This window comes from Callorhinchus milii, unplaced genomic scaffold, assembly GCF_018977255.1.
Source record: "Callorhinchus milii isolate IMCB2004 unplaced genomic scaffold, IMCB_Cmil_1.0 Scaffold8, whole genome shotgun sequence".
NCBI lineage: Eukaryota > Metazoa > Chordata > Chondrichthyes > Chimaeriformes > Callorhinchidae > Callorhinchus > Callorhinchus milii.
In genome coordinates, this window is record NW_024704749.1 from 3,914,185 (window position 1) to 3,935,516 (window position 21,332).

Below are 21,332 nucleotides of genomic sequence, written 5' to 3' on the forward strand. Positions count from 1 at the left end.
ATCCCTGGTCTGCCAATCCAAGTCCTACTGACAAGTTAGATTGGCTGGCCTGTCACCAGCAATGCCCTCGATTATTGCGGACTCGCCTGGTTCAGGAACTAGACTACCGAGATTGCCACAGAGCCAACTCAGGACCAAGGAGACTCCATTCCCGTCCTCCCAACTCCTCCCTCCCCCATGAGGATAGTCAGTAGTCATAACAGTGGAGGCTAGACTTAGAGAGAGAGAAAGTTGTAAAGGTGAGTTTCAGAGGAAGACAAAGTGAGAGGGATAGATAGCTTTTGAGGTGAGCCTCAAAGGGAGATAGAGAGAAAGAGAGACAGCTATCCTGGTGAGCTTACTAAGGGTTTGGGATATGATGAGACAGGATTTTTTTATTTAGCCTTCTTCCCCTCCTCAGGAGCTGCATAACTGTAAGGGTACGAGAATGACAGGCACCAAAGTCACCAATATGTACTAACCAACACACATTGTTAAGTAAAGACCTGTTTGGATTTTATTGATGCATCGTAAAAATATGTGTCTGCTGTCCACTGCTGGAAAGTAATGGTGTGTGGATCAGAAGATGACAAGCTCAGGCTCAGCTGTGTTGTCTTGTTACATTTTCCAATTCCTGAGAATCCTTATGTTGTTCAGAAGATTAGTTTAGATGAGGAAGGCCCTTCGACACATCTGATCTCACCCAGAATGATTACACCTTGTTTTGGTCCGTCATTAAAAGACACAATAAGGAAAATGTGTTGCAACAGGGGTTTTGATGGAGTAAATAAGGAAAAACTGTGTCCAGTGTCGGGTGGGTCAGTAACCAGAGGACACAAGTTCAAAATAATTTACAAAAGAACCGGAGGGGCAGAAGAGGAGAGTTTTTTTTACGTAGCGAGTTGTTTCAATCTGGAATGGACTGCCGAAAGCAGATTCAATACTAACTTTCAAAAGGGAATTGGGTATTTGCTTGATGGAGAAACAATCTGCAAGACTACGGGGAAAGAGCGGGGGAATAGGACTAATTGGGTAGCTCTTTCAAAGGCTGATGACTGATAGGAACTGATGTAGGACCTTCTGTACCAATCACAATCTGCTGGATTCAATAACAAAAACCTCGGTGGTGTTTGGCACCACATGCCTCTTGTTGAGGAAGTTGCCACAGCTTCTGTTCACCTCGTTCATTTTCCCAAACTCCTCGGAGATCTGAAGAAGTGTTTTCCCCTTTGTCTCTGGAATCATTGTGTACACAAATACTGCAGCAAACGAACAGGACACCAGAAATACCAGGAAGGATAGCTGACCTATTGTGTCCTGTAAGAAACATTATGTTAATTATTAATGATTAATTAACCTACACCCCCATCCTTCCTGCTCTCCACCCCTCCTGATCCCAATCCTCAGCTCGGATGCACATGCTTGACTATCCAGCGCTTTGAGATGTCCTCCAATTGTAATTTGTTGTTGTAGTTGATAAGGATCTGAAACTTTTAACACTCACAATTTTCAATGCTTTCTGAATGTAAGAATGTAAGACATCTGTTCTAAGAAATGACCATTTGAGGCTTTATGCTGGGACCCTCTGGATTACTTCTCTATACTGACTCCACTATACTTCAGGAATGGGACTCCTTTCTAATGCTAACCCCTACAAGCAGAGCTGTAACCATCCCTGTGACCCTCAAGTCTTCTCTTTCAATCAATGTCGCTCCACTTTCTTTCTACCCTTGGAGAAAAATATAATAATAATGGGATATAAGGTAATGGATTGATGGATCGATCCCACAATAGTGTAGGTATTAAATGCACTCTTAAACTTGATGTGTCAAATACTTTAGAACATAAGAACATAAGAATTAGGAGCAGGAGTAGGCCATTCGGCCCCTTGATCATGCCCCGCCATTTGATAAGACCATGGCTGATCTTCTGACCTAACTCTAATTACCTGCCCTATCCCCATATCCCCTAATCCCTCTATTTTTTAAAAAATCTATCAGTCTCAGCCTTGAAGATGTTCAAGGACTGAGCATCTACAGCCTTCTGGGGTAGTGAATTCCTAAATTCACTACCCATTCACTTTACCTCATTCCACAATCCTGGTTGGAGTTACAGACATAAATCTTGTTTGTACTATTAAACGAAGAGAAAAGAACTCCTTAATTACACTCTAGTCTGTATCGCAGTCAGACTAGACCTTATTATTAATATTAATGAAAGGTAAGTAGTCACTGAGCAACTCCAATAAGCTGAAACCCCGTGACCTCTCAAGACCTTCCTCTTCAACTGCGCCTTTGGTCATCTTCCCACAACCACCCTCGTTGCCCTCCACCCCTCTTGACCCCAACCACAGCTCGGGTGCAAACCATGTACTGTTCAGCAACTAGGGACTAGTGTAAGGCACTGTATAAATGCAGATATGTTGTTGTGACAACTTACAATCAAGAAAGGGAAAACAAGCCCCAGAACGAAGAGCCAAATCCACTGTAAGGTGCCACTAATCATTAAACCAGCGGGTCGACTGGACTGAGTGAAGATCTCCAAAATCAGGACGCTACTGACACAACCTGAGGGCAGAACAAAGGGAAGAGGGAAGAGTGAATCAAATTCAGCCATCCTGGATTTACATCAGATTTACACTGTTTTCTGTTCATGGTCAATGATGTAAGTAATGATAGCCGGACGTACCTCCTACATATACAACGCGCGTGAAACCAGGAGTGGTGCAGAGTGAACACAGAAGCTGTGCTTACCTGGGCCAAGTCCATAAGTGAAGATGTAAATAAACATGAAGACCAAGCTACAATATGGAATCCAGGCACTGAGGTTCTGGAAAGAGAACACCTCAATTTAACGTCTCAACAATAACAACTTGCACTTCTATAGCGCCATCCACGCAGGGTTTCACAGCGCTTAACAGTGGCAGAGCCTGACTCTGAGCCGGTGGGGTGGGGGGGGGGGATTTCCGTAAACATGGACGAAGAGGAAGGTTTTCAGGCGGGACTTGAAAAAGAGGAGAGGAGGGGCAAGGCGAAGGGATTGAGGGAGAGTCTCCTTCCAAAGAACGGCACCTCCATCAATTCAGGGCACCCCCAGCACTGCATTGGAATGGCAACATAGACCACGGGCGTTCAAAGTCCCGACGTGGGGCTCGAACCCACAACTTTCTGACTCAGAGGCGAGAGTCCAACCAGTTGAGCCAAGTTAATACCTTCATTTTATCAGTGATTTTAAGCTGTGATGTGCGCAAAATTAGTGGCAGTGTTGGCCTACAAAATAGTCACTACACTTTACAGAAAACTCTGCGAAGCACTTTGAGATATTCTCAATGTGATAAGGCACTGCGTCAAATACAAGAATTATGATTAATGAAATTACCTTAGATAGGTCAATGATCAACTATAAATTTCTGAAGGGTATTTCAAACTGAAAGAGTTAGAATTTAGAGTCAGAGTTAGGATTTCCTAAAACAAAACTAACAAAAAGCATTCTTGCATAATCCACTCAAGAAGTTATTGAAAAAGAAAGCAACTACAACGTTTCGCCATCAATAATCCTTGCATTTGATATAGCTCCTTATCACGTCTTTGAGATGTCTCAAAGTGCTTCACAGAATATTCTGTGAGCAAATATTTTGTGGGCGAAACGCGGCGGCCAATTGCCCACAGCAGTGTCCCACAAACAGTCGTGGATTGAATGACCCTTTTTTTTGGAATGACTTATTACCCCCGGAAAAGCGATCCGCCAATCGACTAACAACCGGGTTCCTGCTTACTGCGAGGTAAACAGAGGCGTGTGGAGTAAGGAAACTTGCCTGGGAATCAAACCCAGGTATCTCGCTTGCGAGGCGAGTGCTCTAACCACCAAACTGCAGGACTCCATACAGAACCAAGCAATTGATTGACATTGTATCCTCCCTTTGGGAGACTTACCCTCAGCGTGAGTGTTACTGTCAAGATGAGCATCCACACAGCCATGAAACTGTAACCTCTCCACATGAGAACCTTGCGTCCAACTCGTTCAATGAACAGAATCTGCCCAATAGAAGGTTTAAGAAGATAAACTTCAATCTAAAGGAAAGATTCTTCATTCTCATTGTCTTCAGACCACATGCAAGGGTCTATTAATCATTTCCAATGTAGGAACTGTGACCTCTTGTCTTCAGTGTAACTGGGGTGTAATTATTTTATCCACAACCGTAGAATTTCACCATGCCCCCTTCCTTCCCACTCTATTTCCTTCACCCCCTCCAGAAAGCATGGAGTCATTCTGGAGTACCATTTTAATGGTGCCCAATGACCTCCAGCATCACATTCTAGTGGCTGTTCAGTCTTTATAAATGAGCCTGAATGGTGAGTCCTATTGAGGGGGAAATGATCGCAGCCAAATCTGAACCAGACTTTGGCCAAAGTGCTACAACCAGCACTTCCTTGCAAGATGAGAGGGGAGTAAACAACAACAACAAATTGTATTTGTATGTCCGGAGGATGTCTCACTGGACGGACAGGGTTTTGCACCTGAGCTATGGGTTGGAGTCAAGAGTGGTTGGTGTGTGGCGGGGTGTTGGTGGGAAGATGATCAAAGATGTGGTCAAAGAGAAAGGTGTTGAGACAAGCCTTAAAGGAAGCAAGGGAGGATGGTGCGAGGATGAAGGGATTCTGTGTTGGAGTTCCAGAGGATGGGAGCACATTGGCCAGACCTCCAATGGTGGAGCGGGCATGGCGGAGGGACATGGAGCAGGCATTTTTTCCAATAACGAAAGGAGATGGTGGAGGGATTGACAGAGGGGTGTGGGAGGAGAGAGAGATGAGGAAATGGTCGGAGTGGAATGGTTGCCAGGGACGAAGACAAATCAAGGGGGTGTCCATGACTGTAGGTGGAGGGGGGAGGCGGGGTGGGGGGTGGGGTGGAGAGGGGTGGGTGGGGGAGTATATCTAATGGGAGACTCAGGAGCCTGGTCACAAAAACACAACTATATCAGATTGTAAGAGAAGCAAATCTCTCAAATATCCAAACTTCAGAAAACGTTGACACGAGGGACTGGGATACATGTTCTTACACAGATCACTGAGGTCAAAATTTCAATGAAACCTGATCCGACTCCCACATATGAGATCTTATCCTTGGGAATTCCCAACTGTTCATAAACGTCAGTAGTGTAAAAGTAGATCTGGAAAACACAAAAGACCCATTAATAATAGTCCTTGCATTTGATATTGTTTCACCCACAAAAATAGAGTAAATTCACTGAACAGTATATTCTGTGAAGCACTTCGAGATGTCTCGAAGATGTGATATGGCGCTATATCAAATGCAAGGATTATTATTTATGTAGCATATTATCATGTCATTGAGCTGTCTAAAAGTGCTTCACAGGATATACTATAAAGTGAATTGACTGTATATTTTGTGGGCAAAACTTCCACAAATTAAATATATATTAAGTACATTTTGTTCATCTGGGCTCTAACTAAGTCCTCTTTCTTCCATTCCAGCAACATGGACTACCTCTGTCCCTTGGTAACCCCCAATATAGACTCATCTTACCTCTTTTGCGTCTCCAGATTACTCTTTGCAAAACCCTGTACTCTTACCACTTTTGGGCACCTCCTACCACATCCATTCCTCCCACACACACCCTGTCAAACCCCCTATAGTTCCTTCCCAGCTCAGGCTCCCAATCAGTCTCTGAAAGATTCACCCAATGTTAAAGGTGCCACATAAGTGTAAGGTTGTTGTTTAGGTTGATGTTATGGGCAAATGTTCTGAAAAAAAACTCATTCACAAATGTAGGTGGCACTGTTCACTGGGGGCAGGGAATCCTCCCACTCAGCTCCCATTAACCCTGCAAGCCAATCAGGAGGGCCTCAGTCTTGCTGACATTCAGCTGTAGAAAGTTGGCTCTCATCCAGGACTTGATGTCTGACAGACAGTCTATCAGGACATCAGTTGTCCTGGAATCGAGTGTGGAGGCAGAGAGACAGAGTTGGGTGTCATCCTAGTACACGTGGAAGTTGACCCTATGTCCGCAGATGATGTCACCGAGGGGGAGCACTAGAGGTTGAAGAGGAGGGGACCGAAGACAGAACCCTGAGGAACACGACACGAGACTGTGCGGAGACTGGAAGAGAAACTGTTGGCGGAGACAAATTGGAGACAGTGTGAGAGATAAGACCTGAACCATTCAATGACAGAACCCTGAAGGTTGAGGTGAGAGGAGAGGCAGTGGAGGAGGATGGAATGGTCTACGGAATCAAAGGCAACATAGAGGTCGAGGAAGACGAGGAGGCAGAGGGAGCCCTGGTCACAGATGGACAAAATGTCATTTGTCACCTTGACTAGAGCAGTTTCCTTGCTGTGAGCAGCACGGAAGCCCGATTGGAGGGGCTCGTGAAGGAACTGGTAGGAGAGGAATGAGCGAAGCTGGGAAACAGCGACTCTTTCAGGACCTTCAAAAGAAAAGGGAGGTTGGAAATTAGCTGGTAGTTAGAAGGCAGGGATGAGTCAAGGGAAGGTTTTTTCAGGATGGGGGTGATTATAGCTGTTTTTAGGGGAATGGGAACGGTGCCAGATGAAAGGGAGTCGGAGAATAGAGGGGCAACGAGGTGGAGCTGGGAGGTAAGGAGAGGGATGGGGATGGTGTCTTGGAGCAGGTGGTGTGTTTCATGCTGCATATGGTGGTGATGAGAGAGGAGGGGTTCGAAAATGTGAAGGGAGGGATGGGTAGGGTATCGAATGTGGGGGGGAGATGGAGAGGGAGTGGCGGTTTGGAGGGTGGAGACAGCTGAACAGATCCCCTCGATTTTGGAATCAAAGAAATCCAGCATCTCCTCACAGTCAGATGTTGGGGAGAGAATGGGAGAGACATGGGAGGGTGGACAGAGGAGCCGGTTGGTGGTGGAGAATAGGAGCCTAGGATCCCCTTCACCTCCAAGATTATCTTGGAGTAGAAGGATGATTTGGCGGAGGCGAGGGTGGAGCGGTATGTTTTGATGTGGTCCAGCCAGATCTGCCGGTGGACCGTTAGGTCAGTCTTGAGGTGGGTGCATTCGGCGACCGTCACCTGACGCTTGAAGGAGTGGGGGAGACTGGATTTTAGCTGGTTAGTCTCCAGCAGTTACCCCAACACACACTCTGGAGTCCCCCCCAAGCCTTGGCTCTCACCAACCTGCGTCTAATACTTTCTGGAATTAGGTAAGCAGGATGCCTCCCTCCAGGGAGATGGAGAGAGAGAGAGAGTGTGCATTCCATTCCAATAATCTGTGAGGTTTCCATGTGTAAGTGGGATGCATGGAATTCTCAGTTGGGTTTGGATACTCTTAAGCAACGGTGATGGGTTTCCTCCTGTGTCAGAAACCTGGCCGACCAAAACAAAATGTACTTACCACATTGATGCCGGACAGCTGTGAAGCCATACTGATCACCATGGCAGATATTAACTGCCATCGTATGGTACGGTCTCTGAACACCTCCCTAATACTCTTTGCTCTATCGCTATCAATCGCTGCCCGCTCTGCCATCATGTCATTAATTTCCTCAGTAAAATCACCTGAACCCCACAGTCTTCGCAGCGCTAGAGAGGAAATGAAACCAGAAGGTGAAGAATTAATAATAACAATAATAATCATAATAATCTTTGTGTTTGATCAGCGCCTTATCACATCTTCGGGACTCCTCCAAGCGCTTCATAGGATACACTATAAAGTGAATTAACTCTACATTTTTGGGGCGAAACGCGATAGCCAATTGCGTACAGCAGCGTCCCACAAACAGCCATGAATTAAAGTGACCAATTAATTATTCTTATTTTATTTGAAGGAATCATTATTCCTGGAAAAGTGATCCGCCAATCGACTAACAACCGGGTTCCTATTTGCTGCGAGGTAACCAGAGGCGTGTGGAGTAAGGAAGCTTGCCCAACTTTTCACCCTGCCCAGGAATCGAACCCAGGTCCCCTCGCTAGCGAGGCGAGTGCTCTAACCACTGAGCTACAGGACTTCAAGAGAAATCCATTTCATGTAAGCGACACACTCACTTACCATCCTGGCACAGGGCTCGGTTTCCTTTCTCAATCAGGAGATATCTGGGGCTCTCTGGGAACCAGGGCAGAGTGACAAGCTGAATTAGGGCTGGGAGACCACTGAACGCCAGGAGCAAAGGCCAGGTACTTTCACGACCCAGAATTTCTCTGGAGAAGAATAAAGAAGCAGATTAGCTAAAGATAAAGCACTTCCTTCCTGACATATTGTTTGGCAACATACAAATACCCAGTCATTCCACTCCATAGTAAATGCTGTGAAGCGCTTTGATTCATCCTTCTGACTCGATAAGACATTATACCAAATGCAAGGATTATTATTATTAATAGTGTTATATATATAAAATGTAAATTGTACTGTGTAAAAAGAGTACCTGCTAATGTTGGCAATGGACAGCGGTATTGATCAGAGAAAGAGCCTCGCATTTGTCTTAACCTCTTTTAGATCTGGCCCCGTATCACAAAGAGGTGCTCCAAAATATTTTAACATCTACTTTTAGAAGGGAGTCCTACACAGCCCCTACACTGTACAGTAAATTCTGTGAAGCGCTTTGAGACGTCTTCCCAAAGGCGTTACATAAAATGCGAGGATTATTACAATAGATCCTGATTAGCCCGATATGCATTCCGAGCATTGTTTTTGGAGGGGTGTAAATTTGTCGATTTTTTCTTATAGAATTGTGGCATCTTACAGCACAGAAGGAGGCCATTTGGCCTATCGTGCCTGTGCTGACTCTTTGAAAGAGCAATCCGACTAGTCCCACTCCCCCGCTCTTTCCCCCATAGCAATGCAAATTTTCCCTTTCAAGTACCTATCCAATTCGCTTTTGAGAGCTACCGTCGAAACTGCTTCCGCCTCCCTTTTGGGTGGAAGCAGATTCCTCACAAGGATCGTAACTCCTTCAAGATGCCTGGGACGCTTTTCCCTTCGGTTTGGGGTACATTTGCCAAGTGTGTTGGTCTCCCGCGCCCCCGCCCCACCGCCAGTTCACCCAAGTGACTATTCTTTATGCTCGAGTCTCCCACAGCGCTGGGTTATTCACCGCTGTCCGATCAGAACATCAACGCATGTGAGGATTCACAGCCTGAGTTGGAAGCAAAAAACGAAGCATCTCTTAAGATCCCCTTAGCTCAGTGATTGTCTTACCTGAGCCCAACGACCTGACCCATGAACTTGCCGAATGCAAAAAGCATAGGCCGACTCATGCACACAGCTCCTCTTTGATCCTTTGGCGCACTTTCCCCGAGGTACAGACTGTGACACATTATACCGAAGCCTAGCAATAGAAATGAGGTTGGAAGTGTCCTCGGGTCATGAAAACAATCATCTGAGCCATGCAACGAGTTTAAAAATCACGGGTCCACAGTCTTAGGCAAATTCTGTGGGTAATGATAGAGAGAGTCACTCCGTTTGAAAGTAAAACGAGCTTTTTCTTATGTGAACCTCGTGTTTCGTTTTTTGTTTGAGAGTGAGACGCCTTTTAAAGGTATTTCCTCCTCTTCCTGATTCTCTGCTGTTTAGCTGGTCTCGAGAAGCCATTGGAGCATGGACAGGATAGGAGTGACCTTCCTCCCTTCTCCTCTATGTCTCTCTCTCCATCCTTCCTTCCATCTCTCTCCCTCCTTTCCTCGCTTCCTCACTCCCACCCCCTCTCAGTCCCGCTCTCCCTTACTCCCTCACTTACTCCCTCCCTCCCTCATTGCCTCTTTCACTTCCTCCCTCCCTCTCTTCCTCACTCCCTCATTCGCTCATTCATTCGCTCATTCATTCGCTCATTCATTCACTCATTCATTCGCTCATTCATTCATTCATTCCTCATTCATTCATTCACTCACTCACTCACTCACTCACTCACTCACTCACTCACTCACTCACTGACTCACTCACTCACTCACTCACGCCCGCCCGCCCGCCCGCCCTCCCTCCCTCCCTCCCTCCCTCCCTCCCTCCCTCCCTCCCCCCCTCTCTCCCACATTCACTCACTCACTCACTCTCTCCCTTACTCCCTCCCTCACTCACTCACTGAGAAAGAAAAAATGTCTCAAAGCATTTCCCAGAATATACTGGAAAGTGAATTGACTGTATATTTTGTGGGCGAAACACGGCGGCCAATTGTGAAATAGCAGGTTTCCACAAACAGCCGTGGATTGAGTGACCAAATTATTATTATTATTATTATTATTATTTTGAAGGGTTTTATTGTCCTCCGGAAAAGCGAAGTGAAAAAGTGATCACAATGAGAAATTCATACCAAGTTCATCGCAGTGATACCCAAACCTGTGGATATGTCCCAGTACCTATGCTTATTCCGTACAGGAATCTTGCCACCAGGATGATCTCGAAGTATCTTGCCCTCCGGCTCAAGCCCATGATCATTGAGATCAAGATGATCGCAATGTTATTGTACAACATGCATTTCTTTCTGAAACACAAATGTGCACGTTGCTTTTGGGTGGGTGAACGGACAGGGTTCCGACACAGTCACCCACACCCACCACCTGTAACAAGACAAAAATAATTCATCTCGACCTGGCAGAAGAGGAAGGTGGGATCTGTTGCCAATATTTTGAAACAAATGAAACACTTCCCCCTCACCAATCCTCCTCAGTTCCCCCCACCCACCTCCACTGCCCCCCTCCCCATCTCCGCACACCCCCGCCCAGCTCAGATGCGCAGAAGATTACCATTAAGTACTTTGGGATTTCCTCTCGACGTGAAAGGCGCTTTATTAATGTAAAATTTGTACTGGTACTGTACATCTGTGTAAATTGCTGTTGTTGTTAAGGGAAGTTGTACCCATGATCAGGAGATTATTTGTGAACTGTCAATGACAGCACAGAAAGCAGTTTAATGGAGTGAATGGTTTTATCTCACCCCGCAATTTATTACAATCCAATAGCTTTATTTCCCCGGCTATCAAAAGCAACAAACAAATTCAACACTTCTGAATTCTGGTTATGAGCTGAAGTGGAAACCTCCTGTGTTCCTACCTCCCATACTTTGTTGTAAGGTGACCACCAACGTATGTTCCTACTATTCCCCCAACAGGAAGCACAGACACAATGAAGGACCAGATCAGTTTGGCGGCGTACTCCTGCAGAGGTGTCTCATGTCGTTCCATCCAGGTTTCATTGATAAAGACCTTGACAAACTGCAAGAAGGAATTCATACAAAATCTTAGGCAAGTTACCTTACTCCACATGCACGCCTCTGTTTGCCCATCGGTAAGTATGAACACGATTATTAGTCAATGGGTGGATCGCTTTACAGGGGTAATAATCCTTCCTCCCCCAATTTGTTTTTGTTTTAAAAATGTGGTCACTCAATCCACGACTGTTTGGGAAGCACTGCTGTGCCCAAGTGGCTTTCACCGGCCCTCCCTCCCTCGCCACTTTCAAGACCCACCTCAAGACCCTCCTCTTCGACCTTGCTTTCGATCTTACGAGGATAGGTTGACCAATTTGGGCCTATATTCTCTAGAATATAAAAGAATTAGAGGGGATCTTATAGAAACCTATACGATCATCAAAGGGCACGATAGAGTAGATAGTGGGAAATTGTTTCCCCCGGTTGGAGAAACTAAAACCAGGGGTCACAACCTTAAAATCAGAGGCAGCCCTTTCGCACTGAGTTGAGGAAGAACTTCTTCACTCAAAAGGTGGTGGATGTATGGAACTCGCTACCCCAAAGGGCTGTTGACGCTCAGTCCTTGAACATATTCAAGACTGAAATAGATAGATTTCTTATTCCAAAAAGGATTAAGGGCTATGGGGATAAGGTAGGGTCAGGTTATTAGCTGGAGTTAGATTAGAAGATCAGAAGATCAGCCATGATTGAATAGTGGGGCAGGCTCGAAGGGCCGAATGGCCTACTCCTGCTCCTACATGTTATGTTATGTCCCTGCTTCACCCCCTACCCTCCACCTTCCCCGAGCCTGACCCCCAGCTCGGGTCCGTAACTCTGTCTGTCCAGTGCCTTCGGACGTCCTCCCATTGTGAAAGGCGCTTTACAAATGCCATTTTATTGTTGCTGTTGCTGCGAATCGCCCACAAAATATATATATTTTTTGGTCAGCCGGGTGTCTGACTCATGTGGAAACCCATCACTGTTGCTTAAGAGCATCCAAGCCAATCTGAGATTTCCATGTATCCCACCCACACACGGAAATCCTAGAGATAGATTGTTGGAATGGAATGCACTCTCTCCCTCTCTCTCTCTGTCTCTCGCCCTGGAGGGATGCATTCCGGAAAGTATTAGGCGCAGGTTGGCGAGAGCCAAGGCCTGGGGGAGCCCAGAGTGAGAATTGGGGTAACTGCTGGAGTCTAACCAGTTAAAACCACGTAGGTTGCCATTGATATCACTGTCTGGCAAGCTTTCCCGCTGCTTGTCCAGCTAGGACCACCCTACCCATTAGGGCTTTGGCTTGCAGGGTTAACAGGAACTGAGTGGGAGGACCCGCCTGGCTCAGGCTTTTCCAGGGGTAATAATTCCTTCAAAAAAAATAATAATAAATTGGTCACTTAATCCACGACTGTTTGTGGGACGCTGCTGTGCGCAATTGGCTGCTGTGTTTCACTCACAAATATACAGTCAATTCACTTTACTTTGAGACGTCTCGACGACGTGATAAGGCGCTGTATCAAATGCAAGGATTATTATTATTATTATTATTAGTAGTATTATTATTATTAGAGCACAAAGTTACACCCTAAACCTGAAAGTCATGGCAGGTCATTGTCGATTAAGATGGCGCTACTTACGGCTGAGGCTGAATTGATGACGGACACATTGAAACCAAACTGGAAACTGCAGCCAATTCCCGTCACGAAGGTAAACAAGAAAAGCTTCTTCCTGTGAAGCTGCAATATAAAAATCAGAAAATGTATTGAACTGATGATAATAATAACAATTATAATCCTTACATTCGATTACAGCGCCTTATCACGTTGTCGATACGTCTCAAAGCGCTTCACAGGATATACTGTAACGTGAATTGACTGTATATTTTGTGGACAAAACACGGCAGCCAATTGCGCACAGCAGCGTCCCCACAAACAGTCGAGGATTGAGTAACCAATTTTTTTTTGAAGGAATTATTACCCCTGGAAAAGCGATCCGCCAATTGACTAACAAGCGGGTTCCTAATTACTGCTAGGTAAACCGAGGTGTGTGGAGTAAGGAAACTTGCCAACGTTTCGCCCCGCCCGGGAATCCAACCCGGGTCTCTCGCTTGCGAAATGAGTGTTCTAACCACTGACCTACATGACTCCAAGCTCCGGGTTCTGCCTGTTTTATCAATATTTCACTTGTTTATGTTGAAATAGTGGAAAGCTACTGACCTCCTCAGAGGTTTTGGTGGGGAAACATTATTTATTTTCCACTGAGATTAAGGCTAACAGTACTGAGATATTCGAAAAGCTCACAGGGGCATTTTACCTCTAGGCTCTGAAGTGAATGATTCAATAGACAAGTTAACATGTAGGAATACAGTATAAAAAGGCCCTTCGCCTGTGTCGAGTCAAGGTCAAACAGGTGGCTGCAAAATTTTCAAGCCAGCAAAAACACATCCCTCCGTCCCCCGTGTAAAGATCCTGTAGAGCACTCACCTGGTGAGCGAGAGGACCCGGGTTCGATTCCCGGGCAAAATCTTAGGCAAGTTTCCTTGCTCCACCAGCCTCTGTTTACCTAGCAGTAAGTAGGAACCCGGTTGTTAGTTGATTGGCAGATCGCTTTTCCCTCCAAAAATAAAAGACTAAAAAAAAATAATTTGTTCACTGAATCCATGACTGTTTGTGGGACACCTCTGTACGCAATTGGCTGCCTCATTTCACCCACACTTTATACAGTCAATCCACTTTACGATATATTCTGCGGAGCGCTTTGAGATGTCTCAAAGATGTGATAAGGCGCTTTATCAGATGCAAGGCTTATTATTATTGTCAGAACAAAAGGGGTCAGAAGTCACGCTTAATTCTGTTTGAGATTATGGAAATGTCTATTTACAGTTAATGTCAAACTTCTTAATTGTGATTGCACAAGAGTGCCACTTTTAACAGTCCCTGAGTCAACTCTCTCTGTACAGTTCATTATTAACCCTGAAAAGAGTGTGTAAAAACTGTTAGATGTACTGTCTGCATTGGTGCTGATTCATGATGACAGTGTAAGTCATCTAATCATAAACCCACCTCCCTGACACTGTCAAGGTCAATATGTTTACAGTGATCCATCATGCCTGTGCTGGTTCTCCAAAAGAGCTATCTGTTCAGCCCCATTCTCCCGTCCTATTTCCCCCCTTTTTTACAGTTCTCCCTTTCAGATATTTATCCCAAAGCTCTAAAGCCCCGGTTGAAAACAGAACCTGCCGAATTCCCAGCTCAGTTGCCTCCCATTCACCACCGAGGTCAGAATGGGTGCTAGTCCGTACAACTTCCTTAGGACTCATGTAATAATAATAATACTAATCATAATTCTTGCATCTGGTAGCGCGCCTTTCAAGTCGCAAGGACGTCTAAACGCACCTCCCTACATGTACTGCAAGTGTGGTGACTGTTTTGTGGGCAAATGGGGCAGCAATTTGCACACAGCAAGGTTCCACAAATTGCACACAGCATCGTCCCAATTTCATCTGGGGGATTGTTGGCCAGGACAACTGGGAGAGAGAAACTCACTCTCTTTCAAGTAGCATCATGGGATCGTTAACATCCTTCTGAACAGGCAGACGGGGTCTCTTTTTAACATCTCATCCAAAGGACGGCACCTCCCTCTCCTACAAACCCCAAGCCCTGCCTTGGAGTGTCAGTTTAGACTGGATAGATTCCAATTCCCGATGTGGGGCTTGAACACACAACCTTGTGACTCAGAGGCGAGAGTACTACCAACTGAGCCAGGCTGACACTCAATTAAAATGTTATAAGATTGCCAAAGTTGTTTTTTAAAAAAAAACTCCTCCATTCGCTTTGTTTTCCCCTAGTGCCAGCTGTGGTTCAGACCTGCTGCCAGGCCTAAGCCAATATTTCTGCATAATTGGCCACACAAAAAATGCCTGGCATCAATTCCTCTTTTATCTCTCTTTCTATCAAGGAGCACCTCAGCTGCCCGCTCAGCCTCCTTGTGGCTTAGACGAGGAGAGGAGCACTGAGTGTGGCATGAGCCCATATCCTGCCACATCACGACATTGCGTTGTGAGAAGTGACACAATGTCACTGTGCGAATAGCTCCATTCGTCACCACTTAAGCACTTTGCATCGACAGGCGATCCGTCAGAGAACCTACGCATCACCGACACCCTAATGACACATGTGGCCCACCCCAGCATTGATCAATACAGATCTGAAGCCTAAATCAAAATTCTGCGGTTGCTTCCTCACAATCGGTCAAGATTCGGAACTCATCCAGTCTAACCCGGCACTCCAATTTTTGGTCCACAGAATACGGGGTCAATTCACTTTACAGTATACTCTGTGAAGCGCTTTGAGACATCTCGAAGACGTGTTAAGGCGCTGTATCAGATGCAAGGATATTTCAGATCTCAATGACACGCGAGAGCTCTCACCACATCTTATACAAACTTCAAACCTCATTGAATTCCTGTTGTAGTTATAGAATCCAACCCTCTCTTACGGCCATTGAAGAACCAAAACATAAAAAATAAAAGTAATACTTTTGTTGTATACTTTTGTTGTATATATACCAATATACAACAAAAGTATATTTCACTCATCTCCATCTCAATCGGAACGTCCCCCCCACGCCCCCCATCTGAGCTTTTATGAATAACTGTCAAATCCTCAGCAAGCGAATTCAACAGCTATAATATAACAATAATCCTTGCGTTTGATATCGCGCCTTATCACGGCTACGAGGTGTCTTAAAGCGCTTCGCAGGATATACTGTAAAGTGAATTGACTGTATATTTTGTGGGTGAAACGCGGCAGATAATTGCGTAATAGCAGTGTCCCACAAACAGTTGTGAATTGAGTGACCAAATTATTATTATAATTGTTTTTTGGCAGGGTTTATCACCCCCAGAAAAGCGATCCGCCAATCGACTAACAACCGGATTCGTACTTACTGCTAGGTAAACAGAGGCGTGCAGCGTAAGGAAATTTGCCCAACATTTCGCCCCCCGGGAATTGAACCCAAGTCCTCTCGCTTGCTAGTGCTCTAACCACTAAACAAACAGGACTCCACAATCTAACAACCAAGGGCTGCTTCCAAGCATCAGGTGCAATCAGGAAAAATAAATTTGAAATAATATCATACCAGCTCCTTCAGCATTCTGTCCTGAATCCCAAGCTCAATGCTGCGCGATAGCAAAGTGTTGAAATGTTAGACCTTTAATATTTAAACTGGGGTGAACGTGCAAAGCATTGCAGTGTAATCTGTTTCAAATCTAATATGTTACCTATATAAAGGCAAGTGTAAAATATCTTTGTGGTCAATTGCCTTCATTAAAGGCCCGAAGAGAGGGATTTTTTCAAATGTCCTAAGTCAATAATTTAACCTCTGGATAAACAGATCTTCCGAGGTGAAGTTCCTCATTTCTTATGATAATAACTCCAACTCACAATGAACCCAGAGAAAGAGAGAAAGAGAGCGAGATAGAAAGATAGATAGAAAGGGAGATGGAATGATATCCTTATACACAGCCAAAAAAAAGAGAAACAAGAAAGCAATAGAAAGGCATGTGAACAAACATATGGAGCCAATTGGATTAACATCAGTAGATATAGAACTCTATTTCCAGACTATTGGGTTTAAAGGCATTTTTCTGGCAATAACCCTCTATACTGTACTCACCACAAAACTCTGAGACAGAATACTCTGACCAACAGTTTACCCTTAGATTGCCGGTAGGGTTCTGAGACTCCAGTCTCTGGGTGTCAATTAATTCTTCATATATTCATCTTCAACACGGACACTGAAACAAATATAATAATATTACAGCAATAAAGCTCCTCAAACCATGGCCATGGAGCGAGCGACCAATTTTTATTTTGGGAGATTATTGGCCCAGACACTGGGAGAAACTTCCTTGTCCACTTTACTCCTTAGTTCCCTCCCATAACTTTTCTCTTCCCCTCTCCCTCATGTAAAGTTCTAGCTTCCTCTTCAATGCATCTGACTATCTGATTCAACCACCATTTCAGGCAGCGAGTTCCACATTCTCACTAGCCTCTGCGTGAAGAAATTCCTCCTAAATGTTATTTTAGCCCCCTAGTCACTATCTTATACAACAACAGCAGCAACATTACATGTGTATAGAGCCTTTCATGTTGGGAGGATATCCCAGGGCGCTGGACAGTCAGTGTTTTGGACCTGAGCTGGGGGTCAGGATTGGGGAGGGTGGAGGGCAGGGGAGGGGAATGAGGGTAACCGAAGGCATGGTCGAAGAAGAGGGTCTTGATATGGGTCTTGAAAATGGCAAGGGAGGGGCGAGGCAGAGGGACTATGAGATAGAGTTCCAGAGGGTGGGGGCAGAGTGGCAGAAGGCCCGCCCACAAATGGTAGGGCGTGCGAGGTGGGGGTCGTGAAGCAGGCCGGAGCTTTCTGAGCAGAGAGCACGGGCAGGAGGGTAGAGGGTTCAGGAGGTTGCAGAGGTAGGGGGGAGCAAGGCCCATGGAGGGCTTTGAAGATGAGGACTAGGATCTTGAACTGGATCCTCTGTGTAATTGGAAGCCAGTGGGGTTGGGCAAGGATGGAGGAGATAGGGTCGCAGAGCCTAGTCTGGGAGAGAACATGGACTGCAGAGTTCTGGATGATCTGCAGTCTGTGGAAGGAGGAGTTGGGGAGGCCAACAAGCAAGGAGTTTGCATAGTCGAGCCTCGATGTTATGAATGCGTGTATGAGGGTCTTGGCAGTGGCAGAGCCAGGTGATTGTGCGGAGATGGGGGAAGGCAGAGCGGGTCATGGCACAGATGTGGGGTAGAAAGGATAGTTGCGGGTCAAGCAAGATGCCAAGGTTCCGGACTGGCTTAACAAGGTGGAGTGTGCAACCATGGATGGTGATGCTGTCCTGAGGGACAGGGGTGGTGTAGGGGTGAGGGAAAGCAGAGAGAGGGGAGGGAGACCAAAGGCATGGTCAAAGAGCAGGTGGCCTGAGGTGAGGAGGTGCTGACGGGAGCCAATCAGGAGAACCTCGGTCTTGTTGACGTTCAACTGAAGAAAGTTAGCTCTCATTCAGGACTTGATGTCTGACAGATATTCTGTCAGGACAGCAATGGTCCTGGAGTCAAGGGTGGAGGCAGAGAAAAAGAGTTGGGTGTCATCTGCATACATGTGGAAGTTGACCCCACGTCTGTGGATGATGTCACCAAGAGGGAGCATGTATTTATTGAAGAGGAGGGGACCGAGAATAGAGCCCTGAGGAACGGTAGATGAGAAGTCATTTGTGGAGGTGAAGTGGAGGCGGGGTGAGAGGTACAATCTGAAGAATTCAAGGACAGAACCATGAAGATTGAGGTCAGAGGAGAGGCGGTGGATGAGGATAGAGTGGTCGGCAGTGTCGAAGGCAGCAGAGAGGTCAAGAAGGACGAGGAGGCAGAGGGAGTCCTGGTCGCAGATGGACAGAATGTCATTTGTCACTTTGACCAGGGTTGTTTCTGTGCTGTGGGCATCACGGAAACCCAATTGGAGGGGTTCGTGAAGGGAGTGGCGGGAGAGGAAGGAGCGAAGCTGGGAAGCAATGACTCGTTCCAGGACCTTGGAGAGGAAAGGGAGGTTGGACTTTGTGTTCCCGGGTTACAGACTCCACAAAAAGTGGGACAGCTTATTTATGCTAATAGTATTGAACCCTTTTATAATTTTGAGCACTTCTATTAGGTCCCGTTGTACTGGATTGAACTCACCAAGCAGCTCTAAAGGAAGAACTTGCATAAATCAGAGAGGGATTGGGGTGAAGTGAAGATAATAATAATAATAATAATAATAATAATAATAATCCTTGCATTTAATATAGCGCTTTTCACGTCGGGAGGACGTCCCAAAGCGCTTCACAGAACACACTGTAAAGTGAATTGACTGTATCTTTGTGGGCGAACGCAGCAGCCAATTGCGCACAGCAATGTCCCACAAACAGTCGTAGATTGAAAATGACCAATTTAATTATTGTTTGGGGTTTTTGGAGGGATTATTATTAAGATACTGCATATCAGGAGTTTCCTTCAGTCTCGTCTTGGTCACCCACGCATTCGTCACCTCAAGGCTTGATTACGGGAACTCCCTCTTCATCGGCCTTCCCTTCACAAGCTGCAGATCATCCAAAACTCTGCAGCTCGTATACTCTCGCGCACCAGACTCCGTGACCCCACCACTCCCACCCTCGCCCAACTCCACTGGCTCCCCATCCCCCAGAGGATCGAGTTCAAGATCCTCGTCCTCACCTTTAAGGCCATCCATGGCCTTGCCCCCTCCTACCTCTCTGATCTGCTGACTCCCTACCAACCTGCCCTCTCCCTCCGTTCATCAGACTCCGGGCTGCTCCATGTCTCCGGCCCGACCCGCTTTACCATTAGTGGCCGGGCTTTCAGCCTCTCTGCCCCCACACTCTGGAACTCCATCCCACGGTCCCTTCGCCTCACTTCCTCCCTTGCCTCCTTCAAGACCGGTCTTAAGACCCTTCTCTTTGACCGTGCCTTTGGTCTCCCTCCCATCTCTCTGCCTTCCCTCACCCCTACACCACCCCTCCCCCATGCTCAGGCCTCGACATCTGACTGTTCAGCGCTTTGGGACGTCCTCCCGACGTGAAAGGCGCTCTATAAATGTCATTTTGTTGTTGTTGCTGATGGACAGTCCGCATTCCATTCCAGATAATAATAAGTTGTGGATTGAGTGACCAATTTATTATTCTTATTTTTCTTAAGGGATTATTACCCCTGGAAAAGCGATCCGCCAATCGACTAACAACCGGGTCCCTACTTACTGCTGGGCAAACACAGGCGTGAGACATTGCCATATGCAGGTGCCATACACAGAACTCTCAGTCTGGTTTGGATACCCTTAGTAGGGTGATGTGTTTCCACATGTGTTAGACACCCAGCTGACCAAGAAAATGTTTTTGGAAAACATTACTGTGCAAAAAACTGTAGCTAGGACATCATCTGAATGCTCGTTAAAATCTCACCCCGTCGTCAATTAACATATTCGCCTCTCCACTCCATATATTATGGATGACCCTCGCAGCTCACTTAGATATTGTTACTAAATGCACCACTTTTCGGCAATGAGATAATGGACTTCATCAGGTCCAAGACACAGAGGATCTGCTTTGCTGCCTCAGCCACTGGCATTCCTCGTGTAGCCACCCCAAACACAACTCCCCACCCAAACGCCCGCCCTCTATCACCCCCTTCATCACCCCCACCATCCCCTCGCTCTCCCTTGTTCCCCTCTTCCACCCCAACCCACCAACTGCGCCTGGCTGACATACAGTTCCAGACTCTCACACTGTCCCGTCCCTTGTGTCTCTTTCTCCAACACATTTGCCTGAAACAGCAGACTTGATTCATTCCCTTCAACGTGATGAGGATAAAAAAAAACATACCCGACCCTTTCATTTCAACATTTTTTATTGTCACTACAGAACCATGGTAACAGGAGGTATAATGCTGGTCAATGACAGTCCTGCTGTCAGGGGAGGAGATACGCCAGTCAGTGAGTGTCAATCCCACTGTAACAAGAGGAGCTCTTCAAATGTACCTTCATCAAGCCTATTGTACATTAATGTCTCAATCAGATGGTATCAACCTCACTCTAATGGAATGCGTTGATTAGTTAATGTCAATTGGCTGCCCCGTTTCACCCACAAAGTACACAGTCACTCCACTTGACAATATATTCTGTGAAGCATTTTGAGACATCTCAACAATATGATAAGGTGCAGTATCAAATGCAAGGGTTATTATTGTTACCTCACTCTGTTGGGCTGCTTTGATCGGTTAGTGCAATTGAGAAGTGTTATCAGTCCCACTGTAACAGAGGTGTCCATCAGCAATAACCCTTCTGTGACGGAAGCCAGTGGTTGTATCAAATAGAAAGGGAAGAGTCCTCCAGTGAGTGACGGTACCAGAGATAATCAAGTCAAACATGAGAATATAACACAGGAGATTCTCTATAAATGGTCAGTGCTGCCGTGGTAATGTGTCGTACACAGCGGAATGTCTATCGATGTAATTCAGCTACATGTTCACACTTCTGGTGCGATACATTAAAAAAAATTGGAGATAAATACATGAAACCGCATTGATGGGCTATTTACCCCCAATGGATTGGAGAGAGGGGATGAGGGGGGGGAAAGAGTGGGGGAAAGAGAGGAGG

At 46.0% G+C, this 21,332-nt stretch overlaps 1 protein-coding gene across 2 annotated transcripts; it reads right to left on the reverse strand.

Moving 5' to 3' along the window:
- Positions 1–473: 473 nt before the first annotated feature.
- Positions 474–16,368, reverse strand: LOC103189861 (solute carrier family 2, facilitated glucose transporter member 11-like). 2 transcript variants are annotated; one of them, NM_001292460.1, is given in 12 exon segments: positions 477–1,296; positions 2,419–2,546; positions 2,733–2,808; positions 3,912–4,013; positions 5,039–5,149; positions 7,365–7,552; positions 8,019–8,167; positions 9,165–9,294; positions 10,316–10,440; positions 11,009–11,169; positions 12,779–12,877; positions 16,281–16,368. In NM_001292460.1, coding segments are annotated over 12 exon segments (1,512 nt in total). In that variant the 5' UTR covers positions 16,296–16,368; the 3' UTR covers positions 477–1,068.
- Positions 16,369–21,332: the final 4,964 nt, after the last annotated feature.